The sequence below is a fragment of the Littorina saxatilis genome, linkage group LG8, assembly GCF_037325665.1.
Source record: "Littorina saxatilis isolate snail1 linkage group LG8, US_GU_Lsax_2.0, whole genome shotgun sequence".
NCBI classification, from domain to species: domain Eukaryota; kingdom Metazoa; phylum Mollusca; class Gastropoda; order Littorinimorpha; family Littorinidae; genus Littorina; species Littorina saxatilis.
Window position 1 is genome coordinate 33,683,981 of NC_090252.1, and position 19,021 is coordinate 33,703,001.

Here is a 19,021-nt window from a genome sequence, read left to right on the forward strand (position 1 = left end):
TCGGTTTAAAGTTCAAAGCAAGATTGAAGGTTGTAAAACGGCCATCATGTTACGCATTAAGCAAGAAAAGGGTTCTACATTACTTGTAAGAATTAATTTTGCAAGTAAACGTAGGTTGTTATGCAGTTAGTGTTGTTTTACTTTGTCGAAAGTATAATATAATGGCAGATATTCCCGCTATGTATTCCAACAACACACAACTTGGTAAAGTAAATGCTGTATGAACAACTACTCTACAATCTCGAAAAGTCTCAACTTACTTTGTTTGTAAATATAATAAATAATGCCATTATTTATTTTGGATAGCTGTAATCAGATATATAAAGAAAACGTTAGATATAATAAAAATTATGCAAATAAACAAGATTCATGAAAGGCTATAAGGGTATTAGATCATGAAAGTCGTACTCGTATAAGAGTTAAAACATTTAATTTAAGCATAAGTACAGTTCACATTTTCACAATTCAACTTCCGATGCAAAACAATACTACCCCATATGCGCGGATCATTAGAAGCTTTTTAATCTGACTTTCGTTTTTTCCGTGCCAGCACCCCCTGTTCCAAAAGAGCCGCCACCAATCAGCCTCGGATTGGCCGTACTGATTGGAGTTATGGGATTCCTCGTCGTTGCCAGCATCGTCGTTATTGCGATTTATGTCAAGGGAAAGAGTAAGTGTACACTTTTGGCGATATTCTCGTGTTTATCTGTTCCATATTCTTTTCCAATGTTATCAGCAACAGGAATATTGCACAACATTTCAACAACAGTCGAAGTGTTGGTGATGATGATGGAGGTTTCATTATTATTTGGTCGATTCATTGAGTTATTGATTGATTAATGTATGCAATTGTTTCACGCAGAATGTTACATGGAAAACTTCCAGAGACATTGATAGCAATCACTTTGTTTGTCAAAATGGCAGTAACATTTGCAAAGTTGAAAGCATGGTTTTTGGCGATTAAGTGTAAAGCTCGGCGTATGGCCGTCTATCGACACTTGACGAGGAATTAATACGCTGTGGTGATTTTGTCAAGCTGCACTGATCAGAATTTAACAGATTAACCGACTCACTGTGCATGTCTTCGTAATACCCATACATGACTTCTCCAATACACTTTGGCACACCATGTTAACAGGACAAGACAAAGGCATCATAAACAGGACAGAAGACGCAGACAGCCTGCCCGATGACTCCATGCATCCTGTTAACAGCAAACCCTCCTCCAGTGGAACCAACTAATCAACTGGAGCCTCTGGTGAGTGGAAGAGTTATCATAATCGTCGCCTCATTGGCCATCAACTGTTGTTAAAGTCAGTCCAGTAGATTTCTCTTATTTTTTAACACTTCATTCAACACATTCTGAAAATGTCACAGACAAAATATGCGCAAAAGTATTAGCGAAGTCGATTTTCGGGGTCGTATGTTTGTCAATGTTATTTTGACTATGTACAGGATGGATGCGGCCTGCTTAGTGGCACACTATATACGATGATACATTATTTTTGTCCTGGAAATGTAAACTTTGCTAATCCACTGAAACATGTAGGTCCCGCCTGCATCTTCCCTTTCAGTTTGGAGATAAATGCAATACAGTGGTCAGAGTTGTAGACGAAAAACGTCCGCTTTGAGTGGGTAGTTGCGAAGTGTTAATACCACTTGGTCGCCTGGACTTTGCCGTTCTTTTCTTCTTTATTTGGTGTTCAACGTCGTTTTCAACCGTTCAAGGTTATATCGCGACGGGGACTTTGCCGTGAAGATATGATTTGAATAGTTCTCGTGTAAACAAAATAGGTCCTGCTGTGCGTTTGAACTTTTTTTCTCCAGATTGTTCGTTGTACTGACATCAATGAAAACTCTGTCATCAATAGAGTCCGCGTTTAGTTATAGGCTACTCATTGTAACCCTCAATCCTTCTTGGCAAAAATTAAATCTATTACACACTCCTTAATCATGAATGTGACAGTTTCTTGTCAACCGCAAAATGATGAAATTGACCGATGTTATAAGTCCTTAGTTTATGATACATTCTTTGTAAAGAAGTGTCAATGTCCAATTTTGTTTCAAATTTTCAATGTTTTCATTTGCAAGCAAAGGAAGCTATGTTTGCCAAAAACCCAATAAACCTTTTCATTGAATAATTCAGGTCTTTACTTTTGTATTCTCAATCTACTTTATGTTCTTGTTTTTCTTCTTTGTATACTGTTTTAATCATACATTATCATTTTAGTGTACCTTTGTGTTACATTCAGTCAAGTTATGAATGAATGTATTAACATTGACTGGGAATCGAGATGAGGGTGTGGTGTGTGTGTGTGTGTGTGTGTATCTGTGTGTGTGTGTGTGCATGTGTGTGTGTGTGCATGTGTATGTGTATAGAGTGATACAGAGAAACTAACTGGAAACTGTACATGAGAGTTCCTGAGTATGATATCCCCAGGCGTTTTTGTTCTTGTACCCCAAAATCGGCATGACAAAAACTCAGGGTACCATTAAAAACATCGATAAAAATCGTTTGAGGCAAAGCTTTGCAACTTTTAAATACAGAAAAAAAAGTTTCTGCGTCAATTTTGAGGTCTTACCATGACAAAAAGCGCTGCATTTCCACTAAAACCAGGTGGATTGATTGAAAATGTTGAGATAAAATGCCTAAATACTAAATGTACTTCCAGTAAAATTTCAGATTGATATAGGTAAATGTTTATTTGGCTTGTGTTACCAAGACAGCTTTGTTACGACCGCAAAGTTTGAGCCAACCCAGGATTTACTGGTCTTGGCGAAAATATGCTGTGTTTTTAATTTCATCATATATGGCCCACAGATTGACAGAAAGTGTTGATGTCGCTTTACGAAACTTACTTCCAATTTCCTTCCCTTCTTGTCATGACCTGATTTTCCCAGATTGTTCGATTGTTTGTCAAAAAAGTAGGGGGGGGGGGCACTGGCCTTATGGGGTCTATGTCGACCAAAAGAGTGGGATTCCCTGTAGGTGGAGTTCCTGCAGGGTGTAGTTTTTCAATAAAACTTGCAAACCATACTCGAATTTCTAAAAAATATTAAAAAAAGATCGAAAAACATCAAATTCCACCGATGTCGCTAAGTATCACGTGACTTTCAGCGATATCAGCGAAACGCTACAGGAACTACACCCTGTGGTATTCCCTGTATACAGGGAATCCACCTACAGGAACTCCACCTACAGGGAATCCCACTCTTTTGGTCGAGATAGACCCCATCAGCTGTACTTAGCCATTGACTGTCGTGTTGCTAAAAGGCTGCCTCTCCTTCTACTTCACAACCACAGTTAAAGTTTCCGCTATGATGATACCACTGAGACAGCAGGCCATCTCTCGCTCAACCTGAGATCTTGTTCTTGGTCACTCAAGTCCTGCTAAGAAAGAAAAGTGTAAGTTTTAAATTGTACGATGATACCACTGAGACAGCAGGCCATCTCTCGCTCAACCTGAGATCTTGTTCTTGGTCACTCAAGTCCTGCTAAGAAAGAAAAGTGTAAGTTTTAAATTGTACGCCCTCAATCACAGCAAAGCCAGTGTGGGCATGTGAGTCGGGGAAACCCCGGCTTTTTATGAAACAAGTTTTATGAAGTCCTGCTTAATTATAGCAAAGTATTTATGGTATCTAACCAATCTCATTTTCTTCCAGGAGCTACACCGGTAGGACCGTACGATTCTCTGGAGATGTCAGACGTGGGGCTCCGGTCACCCTATCCCCAGCTCTGAATGTAGACACTGAGACCGTGCAACTGGGGCACATTGAGACCAAGACAAGGAAACTTGAAAAAAATCCCAAAACAAAGAGACTGCCAACGTTACAAAATTCAGAATCAAAAATGAAGAAAGGAAAGTTGTTGGAACATTTGTTATTGACAAAACAATACCTTACAGTCACTAATATATCGACCTGACCCGACGGTCTTTTAAGTGCAAGCGGCCGCTTCCCATAAAAAAAACCGTTGGGTTGATATATTTGTGACTGTAACGTATTGTTTTATCAATAACAAATATTCCAACAACTTACCTTTCTTCTTTTTTTGTTATGTTAATGACCTACGGTAGCGATACACGCACAGCCTGGCGGTGGCCTTACGAGTATGTTTCATCTGCTGATAATTATGATAAAATCACCGAGACAAACTTCATTCTGGAAATTCTTTGACATTTCTTCCGGGCACATACATAAGAAGAGACAACAAAATTAGGTGACGCAAATCTTCGCATTTATGACGCATTGTCGAATTTTTCGTTGCTTTTGGCGCCAGGAGGTTTTTTTTCCAGATGGGAAGGGTCAAGAAGACAGGTCCGGGTTTGTTCAATAGAAGTCGAATCTCATTAATGCATGCAGGGGATAACTGCAGTTCAAATTCACCGCACATTTTGTGTGTGCTTCTGAAGTGTGTGTGTGTTTTGTTGTTATCTATACGTCGTACACTGATCGATTCCTTGTAGATATTTTACGCTTTTTTTATATACAAATGTATCATTATTTATCTGTACGTATTTAAGGTAGCAGACATTTTTATAACACTTTACATTGTCCTGTGAACAAAAAATATAAACTCGTAGTTAAATAAAGTGAACCTACCTCGACAGCAATTTTAGGTTTCCAATCAGAAGCTTTTCTTTTCTTTGTCCTGCAAAAATATTCCTGAATGTGTTTGTTGATATTGTTTTTGTTGTAATATACAACGGAAATCTCAAAATATTAGAACAGAAAGTAGCTTTTTTGCTTTTGTACTTTGGGTTTGTGCCTTTTATCTTGAGGAAAGTGCTCTGATATTAAACTTTTTATTTCCAAGGTGCAGACTGTACAGCACCCTTTTTGTAACTTGTTTCTCGTGTGCCTTTTAGTTAGTATTACACATTTTGCAAAGTGCCTGCCATATTTGATGTGCCTTATTGTTTTCTTTTCTTTCCCTTGCCGTACTTGATTTAAGTGTGATCAAGGGAATTTAGCATAACAAAGAGCTGTGAGAAAATTCCAGAGGGAGGGGGGTGGGCAGTTGCCCGGGGGTAATTGTCCTCCCATGCTGTCCAGGGGGCAAGGAGCCTATAGTTACTTTGAGTGAGTTACAGAGTTTAAGCAGCTTCATCATCAGACTTGAGGGTGTAATTAGCAGGTCACTTATGTGTTGTGATATTCAGCTTGGCTGAAATGATATGTTTTTGTCCGTGTTTGATTTAGACACTATTGGTATTGCAAGTAATCGTAAAGTGTAAGAGAAGAGATAACCATTACCCTTGCAGCTTGTAAGTACATTTCAGTAGTTCATTTGAATTACATCTGGTAGCGTTAAGATATTTTAGGTTGTAATGATGAACAGGCAGGCTAACTGAACTAAGTGTAGATGGGAAATGGGGGGGGGGGGGGGCGGTATGATTTTGAGGGAGTGGGACTGAAAACTAGCAGAATCGTGCAGAGTAACTCATGTACAGAATAACTTTGATAAAGGCAACATTTACTTAAAATTCACAAAAACATTGGCTTTTGTTTTCGTTTTTTTATTATTTTTTTTTATTATTTTTTTTTTATCGGTATATAACATTTAACTTAATCAGACACAAAGGAGAGAACACCTGTATGCGCAGGTTAAGGCAAAATAAAGGGTTAAATAGCGTAACCTTTTGTATTTTGCATTATGATTTCTATAGTCAGATAGTTTTTCCCTTGCCTTCCAGTTCACAATAAAGTAAACCTTCAAATATTTACATGTATGTGCGAGTTTTGATTTTGATGACAAATGCCAAAATAATGCAAAATAAAGTCTGACAATGAATCGGTTGAAGCAGCCACATCAGTAGCGGGTACACATAGCGTCTCTGCAGAAGGGTTTAACCAGTCAACGTTGACCGTATCGAAGATAACTGTTAACAGGGTCTGGTAAGTTATGTTGGGTTGCTGGAGAAAAAGTCGGACAGTGCATATTTGTTAATGCAATATAGTGTGGGTTTCTTGGTATATCGATCTGGGTACATCTGTACTCTTCTTTAGACATACACAAGGTAAAACCGGTCATGGACACAAGTTGAGTGGAAAAGTTGCTCCTAGTTTGTTCGAAAAGTATGGTTGTTATCAGGCTTCGATACACTGAGTGCAGTGCTTCTTCGTGCTGTTTTCAGCTATCTGTTGCTGTCGAGAATACAGCGCCTATGAGGTGCCCGCAGTCACTTCAGCTATAACTGTACAATTCTTCAGATGTGGGTGTCTAACTTGCCCATGATTTTAAAAAAGCTAGCTTCCCTGAATCGAATTGTACAGTTTTAGCTGAATGTTATAAAGGAGGCACAATTTTTTGTTTGTAAAATTGTCGATGATTTAAATTGTGTTTTATGTTGTTGCTTTGTACTTTGTGTGAGCATACTCCATAATTATGTGTGTCTATGTGCGCATACTCACATTCATAGATTAGTTTGCATTCACTCTAATTTCTGATGGCCATAGCAAAACGGGTTGACGTTCAGAGCTCACTCCATTAGAGTACATTTTATTGATGAAAGTAATAATCAATAAGCTTGCAATAAAATCAGTTTTTTAAAAACTCACAATACGGAAAAGTATGAGAACAATGTACACAAATCCAAAAACAAATAGACTGCCAACGTGCCAAACTTCAGAATGAAAACCCCCATAAAGGTCGGTAATTGGAACGTGTATTATAATTGACAAAACAAAACGCTACATGTACAACATTGAGAAAAATGTACATTCCCTGGAAGCTAAATTCTAGGCTTCAAATGTACAAAGTCGATGTACAGAAGCAAAAAGTTGATTTTTTTCAAATTATCTCCCTTATACCATTCCTATGAGTGTCCTGTACATTATTATTTGTTCAACATGTGAGGATTACAATATCATGCTAAACCCCCTCAGTTCGTGATCCGATAGTGCATGTTTCCCTGAGCTCAAGATCAAGATCAAGAACGGTATTCATTTATATTTTAAAAAAGAAGGACACAAGTTCAAGAATAATCAAAACAAACTTATGAATGTTCTGTATTGTATTTGATTGAACGATCCATTCATCAAATATCTTGTAAATCACAAGAGCCAACATATTCCAAAAGTCAACATACAGACTACTTCATTATTGGATCGAGTGTGATGTTTGTGTGGAACAACCTATGCCACTGACAACTTGTCCAGTCTATCTGCAAACCCAATTCCGCAGAAAATGTTCACCCTTTGCAGAAAGCAACCAGCCAATTGAGTGTTGGTATAATTATGCATGCGTAAAATTATACACTGAAGTATAGAGGGATACACAGACCCCAATTTCAAAGCCTTGCAAGATAGTTCATACAAGATGGTTTACCCGAAAAGGAAGGTGTCTTCCATTCGTTTATGTTTTTGACTCATGATTTTTGGATTGTAAATAAAGTTTGAGACGATGTTTTGGTGTGTGTGTGTGTGTGTGTGTGTGTGTGTGTGCGTGTGTGTGTGTGTGTGTGTGTGTGTGTGTGTGTGTTTGTGGGTGTATATTTGTGTTTCTGTATGCCAGAGCAATGTTGATTGGCCTAATCAAACTTCAACCTTATGGTGAATGTTGTGCCTACCTTATTCAAACACCTGTATACCATAATAATATCACCTTATAATGCTATAACTAACGACAGTGATGAGGAGTGTGGTTACCTTGGTGACGGGGTGGTAGCAAAGAGACTGTGTGTTAATGCTTTGAGAAAACTGTTGGTAATGTCTTCCGTTAGACGCAAAATATTGACTTTACACTGACAAACGTGAACAATATCACAGAAGGTTTCTGGAATACACGGTGATCGAAAATAACTATGTCAGAATTTCCAAGCGTTATGCGAGTCAAGCATAATTCATGCTCGACCAGTTACCTCCAGCAATCACATCGAATAACTGAGTCCGATGTGTATGTTATGCAGTGTGTGTCCGCTCGACATGATGCATTTTTCTTTTGAAATCTGCACATCGGAGCCAAGATTCACTGGCGATGGGACAGACGCGGTGGCCTAGTGGATAAGACATCGGCCTCCAAATCGGAAGGTTCGTGAGTTCAAATCCCGGCCGCGGGCGCCTGGTAAGTTAAGAGTGGAGAATTTTCCGACCTCCCAGGACAACTAATGTGAGACCTGCTAGTGCCTTATTCCTTCGTGTGTACACGCAAGCACAAGACCAAGTGCGCACGGAAAAGATCCTGTAATCCATGTCAGAGTTCGATGGGTTAAAGAAACACGATAATACCCAGCGTCCTTCCCCCGAAAGCGGTATATGGCTGCCTAAATGTCGGGCTAAAAACGGGCATACACGTAAAAGCCGCGGGAGTGTCAGCCCATGAACGAACAAACAAACTGGCGATGGCCCTGCAGTGATCTCTGAGCACGCGTGTTTCTCAAACTCACGTGACCTCAAGCGACACTCACGTGACCTCAGGCAAAACGAGTTATTGGCTATCACTCGGGGGAAGCTCCAATGTGTAAATGTTCGGAAGAAATGGGGTGATGTGGTGCTGACACCGCAAAACATACACATCGGAGTCAGTCATTTGCTGCGATTGCTGGGTTTACCTGGTCGACCAAGTGTTATGTTTTGACTCACATTCCTGGGTGCAACTCTTCCACAACGCTTGACAATCCTTACAGAGTTATTTCCGTAAAACGTATTTTGACAGTTGATTTACAGAATAAACACACAAATACGCAAAAAGGGAAAACACTGAGTCTGGTCTTTCATAGGACTTTTAGAACTACTTTCAAAACGTCAAGCAGACTTCACAGTCTAAGTATCTCAGTAATGAATGTCCAACTTTCCACTGAATAGTGTGTGAGCTGGTGACTGAACGATAGTTACGGTACACATGTACTTTTGCGCATCCGTGAACTCGAGAACTCATGGTACCTCTGTGCTATCGAGGACTCAAACCTGTACTATCGGGGATCCATTAAGGTTTCCGAGACTGTGTTTTGTCTGTATTAAAATGGTCTGGCGGAAGAGCCGATTCTTTAATTCGCATAGGTAAAATGACCGTTTTTTGGTACCTAACACCCCTCTGAGTTGAGTTTGTTTTGACCTTGTGACGTAGGATCACGTGATGTTGTAGGCTGGGCCGCTCTATTCGCCGGTGTTTGTCGAACAGAACAGACGTGTTGTCTAGTGGGCTGACATTTCTGCAGCGCTGTTTTGCGTGGCGTGTCTGCTGCGGGAAGGATAACAGCAATGTAAATTTTCTGTGACGGGTATGTTGTTCATATGTTATTCTTTTTGTACAATAGGTAAAACAGCATTAAAGTATGCGGGTTGTGACATGCTTGGGAGGATTTATTTGAATGTTCAAGTAGATTGTTTTGTGAGTCGAATGTTCGGGAAAATTGTTTCGTTTATTGAATGTTTTAGAAAACCGTTTGAGTGTTTGAGAGAACTGTATTGTAGGCATGTTATTTAGAAGGAATGATGTGTTTTGTTGTTGTTAGAGGATTTAGTTTGTGGTGGTTGAAATTGTTGAGTTGTCTATGTATGCTTACGGCGTGCATTCTGTGTTTTACAGAGTGGGCGGAATGTGCGACGGGGTTTCGTTAGATTGGTTCAGTTAGATTTTGTAGATGGGGTTTTGTAGATTGGTTTAGTAGATTGAGGATTTTTTAGGGGGGTTTAGGGTTAGAATAGAGTTTAGAGTACGGATTCAGGGTATTGTTTGTTCCGTTGTGTTCTAATTCTAGAGTGTGGATCTAGAATGTTTTGGAGAGCAGTTTTAGAGTGAAGTTTGTTTTGTTTTGATCTATTTCTGGAGAGGGGATTTAAAGAATATATTTGGAAGTATTGTTCCGGATGTTAGTTCGGTTCGGTGACCTGGTTGGTCGGACTCTGCTCTAGATTAGGGTCTCTGTATTGTTATTGTTTATGTGTGTGTCTTTTTGTGAAAGAGTTTAGAAGATTGGAAGAAGTTTTTGTTGGTTGTAAACCCTCCATTTTCCCCACATTTTCCCGACAACACCGTTTGGAAATAAAAGAACCTGGTAATATACCCGGTGTCATTTGGTTTGACTGTTTGAGTTTATAGCGAGAGAAAGGGACACTCGGCTACATTTGGCACGAGGTTACAAGTGCAAAATCGATGAGCAAAACAAATTACAGGTGCATACTGTAAAGCATTAATGACCGCATAAAGAACAAGAAATTCCTCCGAGGTAGGAAAAACACCCCCGTCCTTACCATTCTCACTGCCACCAACTGAGAAGGTTATTTCCCTTTGACCATTAATATGTCCCTCTATAAGTCCTTGTAGAATCTTACCCCAGCAATAACTCCCTAACCGTGTGTTTGACTGGTCCCAAATTTTGTAAGGACCGTCTCAGGAATGTATAGAACCTGTTCACCAAGTTTGGTGACGATCGGTCCGTTCATTCTTGAGATCTATATGCGAACACAAACACACAAACACACAAACAAACAAACAAACACATCGACCGAATCCTATACACACCCCTATACCGGGGGTGTAACAACACGGAAGGAGACACGCCTATAGCACTAATGCAAACAAGCGTGCACACCAGGGAAGGGAGGGGCTTCGAAAATAACGCAGGAGTACAGTTGCTGGACAGAGGGGGGGGGGGGGGGGGGGGGGGGGTGTTTCTGGGGGGCTGCTGTAGAAATATATAGCATTGGATAGGGGCACTTACAGTCTCTCTTTGACAAAAAAAAGGTACAATTGCAGGGTAAAACAAGTCGCGTAAGGCGAAATTACTACATTTAGTCAAGCTGTGGAACTCACAGAATGAAACTGAACGAAGTCCGCCGCTAGTGCAAAAGGCAGTGAAAGTGACGAGCCTGTTTGGCGCGGTAGCGGTTGCGCTGTGCATGCTTCATAGCACGCTTTACTGTACCTCTCTTCGTTTTAACTTTCTGAGCGTGTTTTTAATCCAAACATATCATATCTATATGGTTTTGGAATCAGGAACCGACAAGAACATAAGATGAAATAGTTTTTAAAACGATTTCGGAAATTTAATTTTGATCATAATTTTTATATTTTTAATTTTCAGAGCTTGTTTTTCATCCAAATATAACATATTTATATGTTTTTGGAATCAGAAAAAGATGAAAAATAAGATGAACGTAAATTTGGATCGTTTTATAAAAAAATATTTTTTTTACAATATTCAGATTTTTAATGACCAAAGTCATTAATTAATTTTTAAGCCACCAAACTGAAATGCAATACCGAAGTCCGGCCTTTGTCGAAAATTGCTTGGCCAAAATTTCAATCAATTTGATTAAAAAATGAGGGTGTGACAGTGCCGCCTCAACTTTTACAAAAAGCCGGATATGACGTCATCAAAGACATTTATCGAAAAAAAGAAAAAAACGTCCGGGGATATCATACCCAGGAACTCTCATGTCAAATTTCATAAAGATCGGTCCAGTAGTTTAGTCTGAATCGCTCTACATACACACACACACACACACACACACACACACACACACACACACGCACGCACATACACCACGACCCTCGTCTCGATTCCCCCTCTATGTTAAAACATTTAGTCAAAACTTGACTAAATGTAAAAAGGGGAGGGGGGCAGTACTTTTACTCAGCCTTGCACATAGAAGTCTCTGTCAGCAGGGTGCTCCTTGAGATTAAATGCATAGTTTTGGGGCCGAAAAAACATAGCACGCTCACTAGCCTTCGCCAGCCGGCTGAATCATGAGGTGCCCATTGGCATCAATCACGAGGCCCCGATATTTAATTACGACTCTTTTGACCCTTTGCTTCAGCATGATGTAGCGGTCCCGCATTGGCATCTGGCGCGACTCGGTGTACAGCTGTTCGATGTCCTGGCGCAACCTGTTCAACTCGTTTAAGGTTGTTTGACGTTCTCCTAGAGCTTGATCCAGCCAATTTCTGTCACGCCTTCGAATGCGTAGCTCTGTAAAAGAAGAAAATGCAAATCCAGGGAGTACCTAGACGTATCATTTCAGATGTATGTTGCAAGGAATCACAAATGACGTCTTCTCGGTTACAAAAGCAACAAGAACGCTGAGGAGTTATTAACCATTGAGTCAACCAAATACACTGAAATATGTCCCATTCTCTCTTACCTACCTTATTGAACAAAGGGGTGAGAGAGAGAGAGAGAGAGAGAGAGAGAGAGAGAGAGAGAGAGAGAGAGAGAGAGAGAGAGAGAAAGTGAGAGACAGAGAGAGAGTGAGAGAGAGGGGGGGGAAAGACAGAGAGAGAGACAGAGAGACAGAGGAGAGGCACGCACAGAAACACAGACAGAGATATAGAGGGAAAGACAGACCGATAGACACGAACAAAGACAGACACAGACCAGAACATAATTTGAGAAAAAAAATCCTGAAAGTTCATCATGCTTGATAAAGAACGCAACAGCTGAAGCCATAATCTACCGCCTTTCAGTGCATGACGTCATTTGTGTGTTCCACAATCAAAATGCCGTTCTTCAGTGTATTCATTAGTCGGCTGCACAGTGCTTTGAAGTAGAAAGTCTGAGCATACGTTCAACGTCAAACAACAGAAAACTGAATTTATTTTTGGAATCACGAAATAATGAGGACTTGGCAAAAGTTAATTATAAGTATCTTGTTCCAAAAATAAGGAAATTGGTTATACAGTTTTCTTTATTTTTAATCACATTGTTCTATAAAAAAAGAAACAAAAATGAAAATGCATATTTTTGGATACAGGAGGCAATAGGTAATAGGCCTACCCCTTTTCTGATTAAAATACCTATTTTTATAAAAATGACAATGTGACACATTTTGAACGAAAATTTCACAAACGAATTTTTCAGGTACCAGGCTGAAGTAAAATCCAATACTCCAGACCAGGTCAAATTATTTTGTGAAAAAACCGCCAATTATATTGATAAGAAAATGTGACCGTGACAATACCGCTTCAATAAGCAAATATTACGTAATCAAACTGTCCTATTAAATATTGGAGAAAACGGGCACAAGAAAACTCGCTCAAGAAAATTCATGTCAAATTCTATAAAGATATATTGAATAGTTTTAGATATAGATGATTACTGTTATTCTTGTACGATTATGTAAGAAGAAAGAGGCAAAAAGTACACAAACAATCAATACAAGCAAGAAGTCAAACACCCTCTACCTTCCTTCAGGTCTTGCAGTCTGACAATATCCCTGTTGTTTTCAGCTAATCCACCCCAGCCCTGCCTGTCCGGCATGGTTAGCTCATTTGCCGCGAGACGCACCAGCCTTTTTAGCATGTAGTACTTTAGCGGAAAGACGGTGCGTTTCGCATGTTTATACCTGCCATTGACAAAATGTATTGATTCACGGCTCTATACGCCACAAAACAAAGCGGAAACATGATAGCTGCCATTGACATAAGTCATTAATTCACGGCTCTATACGCCACAAACCAAAGCGGAAACATGATAGCTGCCATTGACAGAAGTCATTAATTCACGGCTCTATACACCACAAACCAAAGCGGAAACATGATAGCTGCCATTGACATAAGTCATTAATTCACGGCTCTATACGCCACAAACTAAAGCGGAAACATGATAGCTGCCATTGACATAAGTCAATAATTCACGGCTCTATACGCCACAAACTAAAGCGGAAACATGATAGCTGCCATTGACAGAAGTCATTAATTCACGGCTCTATACACCACAAACCAAAGCGGAAACATGATAGCTGCCATTGACATAAGTCATTAACGGTTCAATACGCCACAAAACAAAGCGGAAACATTAAAACAAAGCAACAAAAGACAGGCAGAACCGAAGAACCATCAAAGGCTTCGTTGTGACCTCTTATTCTTGAGTAATATAAAAAAAAAAGGTCTAAAGTCACTGCTGACAACTCCATCTGTACACAAAAAAACTCCGTACAGATAAATAACTAATTCTGAAAAATATAGACAAACATTGCTAAATCAGTGGTGTGTGTGGGTGTGGGTGTGGGTGTGGGTGTGTGTGTGTGTGTGTGTGTGTAGACTGAGGTTACACACATCGTCTCAGTCAGTCAGTAGATAGTAAAAATAGTGGTCGACGTTTGCGGATCATGACAAATGCGAGCTTCAGTTAAATACTGCAAGCTCGCATTTTTATGATTTGCGAACTTCGACCTATATTGTTACTATCGACTGTGACTCGTTGTGTAACCTCTACTTATATATAAATATGTATTTATGTTGAAGTTCGACACGAAATACCCTTCTCTTAGGGAGTTAACCAATCCGATAAATCTACGGAAAGCAAAGATAAACTGTCGGGGGAGCGTACCAAGAAAAGAAATCACTATATAGGGGGAGCGTTTCAAAGGTGGTTGGGGGAGTGTACCAATAATATTCCGAGCGTCGTAATTAATCGTCCAAATATAGAAAGATGGAAAGCTTTGAAATGATCATTGGTGGTTCAAAGCAAGTGTTTTAGATTAAAGAATATCCCTGGATAAACAAATCGAAGCACAATAACTGCTGCCTTGAGTTAAACGTGGGGAAAGGTAAAAAATAGACTAAAATAATACTTCTTACAGCACAAATCGTGTAAGTGCTCTTCGAAATGCCATCCAAAGTAGACATATGAAAGCATGAAGTGACAAAATCAAAATCAAAATCAAGTGACACAATTGACAAACAGTATCCTTTTTTATGCGTTTTAGTATGAAACTCACCTCAAACAGGAAGCTAGTGGGAGCGTACTAAGAATATTTAGATCGACGGCGTGCCAATGTAAATACAGAATGATGAAACCTGTTTTGGATCTATTTCAATGTTTGCCATGATTTTGACCCTCGACTCTAAGATTTTAATGTCCGTAAAAAGAATACGGAAAATCGCAGGGCAGTGTCAAATGTCAAATACAAACCAACATGCATGCACACACACACACACACACGCACGCACGCACGCACGCACGCACGCACGCACGCACGCACGCACGCACGCACACACACACACACACACACACACACACACACACACACACACACACACACACACATCGAAGTCTATAAGTCTCGGCGAGAGGGATAATTCGTGTTTCTATTTTGGGCAGTTTACCTCAAGCCATTGTGTTTCATTACGGAAAGAAATTGTAAAAAGATGGTATGTGGGTCCATTTTAGCATACCACACACAGCCTTGAGCTCCAGAACATGATTGGCTGGTAACACTTTAAAGCCTCACTAAGCCTCACATGAGGTTTACAGAACGATGGAATATTTTACGAAATAAGCTATTCTACACATTGGAACACATTTACACTAGAATTTAACAGCAGTAAATGACACAGTTCGTTTGAATGGCTTTTTAGTATGCGTAAACCACACACCAGTTATCGTGGTTGACAACCCCTGAGCGATCATGAACCCGTGTGACACACTTTCCTTTTTTACACAACTTCATCGTCAGTTTGTGGTTTCAATTTATTGTTTAGATTTTAAAAGTTAGATCTAGTGCCAAAACGAGGCTTCCGATTTGTTGCATAGTAAATCCGGCTGACCAAGCATAAATGATATAATATAATAATAATAAATACATTCTTTGAAAAATGCTCCCTCTTTATGGAGGGCATTTAGGATGTTCTCTAGCTGTAAGTGTTTAAACGAAAGGGTGTTTGTACTTTGGGTAAAAGCCTGACACTGAGTGTCTGTGACCAGAACCTGATGGTTTACGGGAGACGCAGTGAGGCTTGAAGACATTTGTAGGCATCTGTGGGATAGTTGCGTAAAGCTTTTGACTGTTTCTATCGTTATCTCAGACAAAAAGACAAATAGTAGCTTCAACACTGCACTTTTAAAGTCAGGAACAAGACAGTTATGGGCAGTACACTCCCAATGATGATCACGATCACCCTGCAGAAACATTCAGGTTTATTTATCTGGACACAGATTGACATGTACTTGTCATGTTTACTGGCTTAGCACGTATTTATGAAGGCATCAAAAGAACTTGGAAACTGTTTTGGAAATTGCATTTAAATCAGACCATTTGACCAACAAATTTGCCACTCTTTGAACGGGCCATGCATTAAATAAAGGTAGTGTACACCAAATATGAAGTAATTCGGCCAATACATGTAAAAGGTATAAGCATGTTTGTGGGTTGCATTTGTTTTAGGGGTCACCCTGTACATACAGACATGTACACACACACACACACACACACACACACACACACACACACACACACACATACACACACATACACCCCCCCCCATACACACATACACACAAACACATATAAAATATATGCACGCACGTACGCACACATGCATGCACTCACGCAAGCACGCACGCATACACACGTACACACACACACACACACACACACACACACACACACACACACACACATCCATGCATGCGTACCTACGACACATTCGGTCTCATTACGCACGCATGTCTGCACTCACGCATGCACGCACGCACGCACGCATACAAACACACACACACACACTAACACACACCCGGTACACACACACACACACACACACACACACACACACACACACACACACACAAACATCCATGTATGCGTACCTACGTACTCGTTCGATACCATCAGTCCGAGTATTGACGGAAATCAAAAACCTGGAATGGTTGCAATTAAACCCAAAAGGACAACAACAAAATTACGTACCTTTTATTGAGGCGTCTTAACATGTCCTGTTTCCTCTCCATCTCCACAGTGATCCTGGCCACCTCCTGTCTCATTGCATCCTTCGTTCTAACCATTCTCCACAGTCTGCGAGATAGGGGAGTTTACATACAGATACTCATTACAGTCTGGGAGACTAAACGTATATTTAATCCTATGCGTGATAGATACCACCCATCTCATGATCAAACCATGTACTCACACATGTTGTTTTTTATTATGCAAACAATGAGATGGTGTCAAACTACAGACTGGTAGGTACCTAATCTTGTTTATCTTACACTAGAATGAATACCCGCTTCGCCGGGTAGCCGGCTTCGCCGGGAAGAAGTACTTAGAGCCGTACGCCGAACTATGGACCCGCCAAGCTTAGGTCCCTCCCAGATTCGTGGAATGGGAACAGCACGAAAATGATTCAGTGGCCATAATGCCATTCCTGACCATATCGAGTCCCATCCTTGTCGACGAATGTAACCGTGTTAATCACCTTTGGAGGCGAACGCCACTCAAACAGGACTGAGCAAGTTATGGCTTCTCAAAGGAAGGCCAGTACATAAAATTACACAAAAGCCGCCAGACCACATCACAAACAGAACTGAAGAATGCACAGGTGTTGCTTACATAGAGACACACACACTCACACACACACACACACAAACACAGAGAAGCCGTATCTATAGAGAGATAGATGACAGTGTATTTTTCGCGTGGCTATAAATTGATTCGACCTTTGCACTTTTACAGTGAGGATAATTTACGGGTCCAATTTACGTTCTGTACACTGCGTTGACCTTCTAAAAATAGGTAACAGTAACAGAACGCCGGGAATATCCGAAGACGCTCAGCGCAGTGGACAGCGCAGTGTAGTAACTTACAACTGAACGGGAAAGCCACACGAAGGAAGGGAGATAAACGCCAAACACTGGAGAAGATAAGGAAGAGTTACTTATAATGGTGAAATGAACACAAAAACGAAAATGAGTTCAGCGCTGCGCGCTGAGAGCACGTGTTGAAATATCTCATCGATGATATTGTGTCCGGGGTGTAGCTGAATACGGTGTCCAAATTTGAAAAAGATCCACCGAGAACTTTGGCGTTGTGATGTGGTGTAGCGGCTATGGTGTGTCGGTATGGGGGCCCGGGTAAGCTGAGGTGGAACCAAAATAGCTGAGGTGGAACCAAAATCGGTTCCGCGCTGCGCGCTGAGAGCACGTGTTGAAATATCGACCAGGTTGTGTCGTGTCCCGGGTCTACTTGAATATGCCCACCAAATTTGAAGCAGATCCATCGAGAACTTTGGCCGTGCATCGCGCACAGACACACAGACAGATACACAGACACACAGACACTAGTCGTATATATATATAGATACGTGAGAGAGACACCCAAGAGATAATAATCGTTCAAATCACACGTGTGTATATCATGTAAATGAGGTCATGTCAAGCAAGTTTGGCAGAGACCTGTTTTTCCATTGCTTATGATGCCAAAGTCACCGAGACAAACGTCATTACAGAAACAAAAATTGCGCTCGCTAATTACCCTCGATGAATCTTTAGAACTAACACGTCACGCTACACTTTTAGAGTGAGGTTTCTTTGCTTTGACGTAATAGATTGCACGAGTCTTTAGACGAGATCGAGGTTCCAAAACAAGCGTCTTCAATTTAGCTGCCTCGACTGCAGGACATTTTCAGTAAAATACACGTAAGTACAGTATGTAGGATAAACAGAATACTACATGGCTTGCTGTTTCGTACCAGATTTACACTCGTTGCTTTTTCAAATAGTGAACAGCTCGCTTTCGCTCGCAGTTCAATATTTAAAAAAAAAAAAACTCGTGTAAATCTGGTACGACACAGCAAGCCATGTAGTATTCTCTATATTGCTCATTAGGACAAAGTCACCGAGACAAACGTCTTTACATAAGGAAATGTATACACAGTGGAACCAACAACACATATACCTCCCCCCCTCCCCCCCCCCCCCCCCCCCCCCAAATCAAATTCGCAAAATCAATGTTCCCGCGTAAAAATCGACAAACAAATCAGAACAACTGAAACGAAACAGGGTGTGCATGTCATTAGAAAGAACAATCAATGTTGCATCCAAAACAGTCAGTTTTGTTTCCATATCTTGTCTAACATGGACGCTTTGGCATGCTGCATGAGCGGTGTAGGTGTCAATCCTCTCAGAAGGCATAACAGGCAGTTTTGAAACCGTTTCAGCGGGTAATGAGACCCAAAAAAACCCAGTACATTTCAGTAACTCCTCAACGCATTGCCTTTAACCTTTCGGCGATTTGTGCTAACACATGTTGTAAACTACACACGGGATCTTCAGTCATTTGCGATATTATTTCTTCTGTTATG

The 19,021-nt window shown here is 40.5% G+C and overlaps 1 protein-coding gene and 2 long non-coding RNA genes across 6 annotated transcripts in view; 1 reads left to right on the top strand and 2 right to left on the bottom strand.

Annotated features, from left to right (window-relative positions):
* LOC138973373 (uncharacterized) overlaps positions 1-19,021 on the bottom strand; it is a 458,327-nt gene that overhangs the window by 87,453 nt on the left and 351,853 nt on the right. The gene's annotated exons all lie outside the window — the stretch shown is intronic.
* LOC138973367 (hemicentin-1-like) overlaps positions 1-19,021 on the top strand; it is a 486,299-nt gene that overhangs the window by 18,648 nt on the left and 448,630 nt on the right. Inside the window, exons 7-9 of one of the 4 annotated variants that reach the window (XM_070346088.1) lie at positions 551-670; positions 1,139-1,258; positions 3,664-7,408. The exons of the other annotated variants lie outside the window; for them this stretch is intronic. Coding sequence (XP_070202189.1) covers positions 551-670; positions 1,139-1,242 — 224 coding nt within the window. The 3' untranslated portion in view covers positions 1,243-1,258; positions 3,664-7,408. Of the gene's footprint in view, positions 1-550; positions 671-1,138; positions 1,259-3,663; positions 7,409-19,021 lie in introns of those variants that run through there. 4 annotated transcript variants of the gene reach the window in all.
* The window catches only part of LOC138973370 (uncharacterized), a 16,666-nt gene continuing 8,237 nt past the window's right edge, over positions 10,593-19,021 (bottom strand). Inside the window, exons 2-4 of the long non-coding RNA XR_011457992.1 lie at positions 16,633-16,737; positions 13,127-13,287; positions 10,593-11,915 (exon numbers count right to left, since the gene is read on the bottom strand). This is a non-coding gene — a long non-coding RNA (uncharacterized lncRNA). The remainder of the gene's footprint in view (positions 11,916-13,126; positions 13,288-16,632; positions 16,738-19,021) is intronic.